Source organism: Poecilia latipinna, unplaced genomic scaffold (assembly GCF_001443285.1).
Source record: "Poecilia latipinna isolate Pla-1442-1.1 unplaced genomic scaffold, P_latipinna-1.0 Scaffold7, whole genome shotgun sequence".
NCBI lineage: Eukaryota > Metazoa > Chordata > Actinopteri > Cyprinodontiformes > Poeciliidae > Poecilia > Poecilia latipinna.
The window spans coordinates 323,187-327,602 of record NW_015112623.1 but is presented as its reverse complement, the minus strand read 5'-3'; the positions used below and the strand labels follow the sequence as shown (position 1 = coordinate 327,602).

The 4,416-nt window shown below is 37.3% G+C and overlaps 1 protein-coding gene across 2 annotated transcripts in view; it reads left to right on the top strand.

Moving 5' to 3' along the window:
• Positions 1 to 4,001, top strand: part of oca2 (oculocutaneous albinism II) — a 56,900-nt gene extending 52,899 nt beyond the window's left edge. For both annotated transcript variants that reach the window (XM_015020508.1, XM_015020433.1), the window contains exon 24: positions 3,363 to 4,001. In XM_015020508.1, the coding sequence (XP_014875994.1) occupies positions 3,363 to 3,450 (88 nt within the window). In that variant the 3' untranslated portion in view covers positions 3,451 to 4,001. The remainder of the gene's footprint in view (positions 1 to 3,362) is intronic.
• Positions 4,002 to 4,416: the final 415 nt, after the last annotated feature.

Here is a 4,416-nt window from a genome sequence, read left to right as displayed (position 1 = left end):
TATATATGGAAGGAAGCAACAAGTTGCGCATAAAGACATATGTTATGCTATGGATCAATAAACACTCTGCAGACTCTCCTGCAACAGCGGCCAGTTGCTCCTTAAAGCTTCCCAACAGATCCAACAGGAACGTGGCTCGGGAACCAGTTAAAATGACCTTCAGGAAGCTGAGACGACCTTTTACAGCATTTTAAACTCATAAAAACAACCAAAAATGTTGCGAAATGTTCCCTCTTTTTTTTTTTTTTTTTTTAAATTTTGGAGAAAACCTTTAAAGGGACCAGAATTTTCAGAACAAATTTTGTATCTATTGAACGTTGATAGATACAGCATAGTTCTATAAATAGTTACACATATTTGTACAACTTTGCTGCCTCAGTTCTACAAATGCTGAAACAATTAATATTCACTAAGTATTTCTACTTATTTTGCCAGACTTATGAGAAAGTTTGCCTTCCTTTTTCTATTTAAATGAACCTCCAGCTGCTACAGTCAGTGCTAATATGCCCCAGTCAGTTGTCTCCCGCTCTCAATTCATGAGATAACTTGACATTTCCATGTGCATATTAAAAAGGGAAATCCATATCCATAGGAATTTAAAAATAGCCGTAGCAGTAGGGTGATATTACTAACTTTAATTAACTTTTTGTAACAACTGACGTTTCTTTTTAAAAAAAAAAATTCTTTATCCTCTGCAGTTTGTTTGACAAGCTAGCAGGAGACATGCAAACAATAAAATTAAACAGAATTTCTAAAACCTCCAACCTTTCTAAGCAATTTTAATATATGTTGCATCTTATTTTAAGTGTAGAAAGAAAGCAAGAAAATTCTCTGGGGCAAAATATGCTTCTGTACATGCTATAGGTCTAATTCAGCTGATTAATTTCAACCGCAGCAGACATTAAGCCCAAAGATAAAAGGTAATTCCAAATAATCAGCAACATGTAAATAAACATTGCATTGAGACATTACTTCCCATCATCCTGAATAAGCACGATAAGCACTGGGGGGGAGGGGGAGGGTTCAGAAAGAGCAGAAGCTTCTTAAAGAGACAGACGCCCAAATTCAAGGTATTAAATAAATTATAAAGTCATATTTGATGTATATAGCATTTTTATAACAACTGAAGGTGACAGTTACTTGATTGTGTTATAAAAGGACACGATGTGCCTGGAAAACGCATAATACTGATCCTTTCAAACGTTAGCATGTGGAGTTAAGATCATATGCTAACACTAAAACACATTTATAATCGCATCTCTGCCAAAGTTTGGACAATAGGCATTTCTTAATAAACTTTTATATTAAGAAACAGCAGTAGATCTGGCTGTTTCAAACTGGAATCAGGGTTAAATCTTATGTTTCAAGAACCAGGAATGAGAAGCAATAAATTAATATCATTGCTTCTCATTCCTGGTAAAACATTTTTACTGTTTCTATTTAATCCAAGGACATCTCTGTTTTGTTATTAGCATATCCAGCCAATAGATGAGCATGCACAGATGCCTCCTGCTATTTTTATAACCTCATGTTAGCATTACTATGGGCTGCAGGTAAAGATTTTAATTGACTAAAATCTGCATAAACATTATGCATGTCCCCCACTATTCATGCTGTTCTAACCACACACAGGAGAATTGGAATACGAAGTTGTGTTTATGTTGGTAGGTGGTCCCTGTCAGAAATATTCATCAGAATAATTAGGGATGCACATTTTTAAAGTCTGTCAGACATCATAAATTTGCAGAGCTCAATAGAAATAGCAACAGAGCAGCAATGCCACATAGTTTTCCTGTTTCCTACACTGCCTTTGAAAAAATATATATATACAGCTGCAAGCATACAAAGACGTGGACGTCCACATAAAATGAGTATAAAATGTGCAAAAAAAAAAAAAAAAATCAGTCTCTAGATAAATAGAGAAATACAACCGTAATGGCTGGCAGCTTTTAGCTCTGGAAGATTTTGCAAATTCTGGACTCCGGGCATAAATATAAATGTGTGCCACACTTCCCAGATTATTATTTTTACTGAAATATAATCACCTACCTTCCACTTTACAGTTATGCACCACTTTGTGTTTGTCAATCACATAAAATCCCAATAAATCCCAATACAGTTAGTGGTCGCAAGGTGACGTAAAGCGGAAAAGTTCAAGGTGTATAAATACTGTAGTAATGCACTAGACCTCATCTCACACTGCATCAGTTTAGTTATGGAAACTTGCAATATGGCTGCTTTTCTTTAAAGTCACGATGTTTAATTACCGACATAAGATGTAAGTTTGTGAGGTTTTTTTTTTTTTGTCCTCCAATACTGATCTGTGTCAGAGGCTGGAGGCAGCCAGACTCCTGGCCCTGAGAGCAGCCATGTGTTCATCTAGGACATGGTCCACATCCAAATGAGAAACCATCTGCAGCCGAGAGAGGCAGCGTGTGAGACTGACGACGCTAATTCAGGAATAAAAACTGACACCAGCTTCAGTTGGGCAATAAAATAACTGCAAGTTACCCTACTGCATGGATAAAACATGATTAGTTTTTTAAAGATGTTGTGCGATGTGGAAAGTTCTTTATGCCTGAAGCTGCTGGATGAAAAAAAAAGAAGAAAAAAAGTTGAAATTATGTATTTTGAGCAGGTTAATGTTTGTGTTTAACAAGATGGTGGAGAGCAGGGGAGCGTTCAGACTGCTTTCATCATTTCCACTCTGACTGCATTATATGTTTAGGGATGGAAAGCACCATTGAAGGCTAAACAACACTGAACCTGACACAGTCTGGCACTCCGCCGTCTCTTTCAATCAGCAGCTTTTACATTCCTGACATCTTTGATGACTTTGACTATTCTGCTTTTTCACCTATCAAGTCAGAGAACTTGCAACGCTTCCTAGTAAAGTGCAGTAAAAAAAATTATTTGCCACCTTACAGATGTTTTTGTTTTGTTTTTGCTGTCTTGGCACACAAAAAGAAATAACAGATCCTTCATGAATACAAATTACAGTTCCTAAAAGAGGATTTTCTTTATTACTAGTAACAATGGTAATGTAAAATAAACCAGAAATTGTGTAAAAATGAGCAAAATTTTTAAATGTTTTTTAATCACGTGAACAAACTTATTCACTTATTTTACTTGCATTTTTTATTTAATGGAAACTTCCCAACTGCGGCATTGCGTTTTTTCGACGTTAGCCGAATATCAACGTTTTTGCAATGGAAACACAGCTACTGACAGATTCTGAATATGAAACACTCAGTGTTGCTGTATGAGCGCCTATTAGTGTGTGTTTTTTTTATTTTTTATTATTAAATGGGATGACGTACATTTTCTGGAGCGTTTTAACCACTGTACTTCCTGTCCTCCAGGCTGGGGTTCCCCATGATGGTGATGACATGCCTGGTCGCCATGTGTTACCTGCTGGCCACACACATCGGTCTGGGATGGAACATGTGAACCACGCCGGCCAAAGAGACGGAGCGTGTTGGCACACATCCATGTACGTTTACGTGTGCGTATCTGTGTGTGTGTGTGTGTGTGTGTAGCCACTCTCTCTAGGAGTTGCAGCTCACTGTAAATGTGATGTGTAAGCTGACCGACCAATCAGATTACAAGCAAAACATGAAGCACTGCAACCATGTTTTTTTTTTGTTCGTTTGTTTTTTTAAAGTACGGGGGATGTGTGGAGCATCAGGGACAGATTTACACGAATTTTGAACAAAAGTCGACTCTGAGAGAAGCGTTTCTTGGCTGCACTTCATGTCTGTGTTCGTGGTGCTACGGCGTCAAGAGGGAACAGCAGCTGCTCTCTGCCGTCTCTCCTTTGGAAATCTGTTTACAAAAGATGTCAAATCATTTCTTCAATCACTTATTGTAACCTTTTAATGAAAGATGCAACTAGAGACTGCTGATTGTTTTGTACCAACTGAAACATCTGAAAAAGGCCCAGTGAAAGGGATTTTATACCAGTTTATTTCTGTATTTCACTGTTATGATCCCCAAATTCTCCGATTGTGTCCGGTCAATTCAATTGTACTGATTGGTCCCAGACTGGGTCCCTTCACCCTGTCAAGCTCTGGTTGTTTTCTGTATTTATTGTACGGCTCAACAACTCGAACGTCTTCTGTGTTCTCCGAATAAACGTTTCAGAAGACGAATAATAAATGGTGCCATATCTCTGGATTTTATTTTACTCAGTGTGTTTTTCTTAAGTAGATGGAGGATGATGATGCAGCACGGACAAGCTAGTTAACGTGTGAATTTAATTGTGTTTCTTATTTAATGGAAACATCACAATTGCAAAATTCTCGACATTAGCGGAATATTGTCAAAGTTTTGCTCACGTTTGTAAGGGAAATGCAGCTAGAGATTTCCCAAAAGGTCTTGTTTATTTAATTAACTAATCTTTAAGTTATGAATATA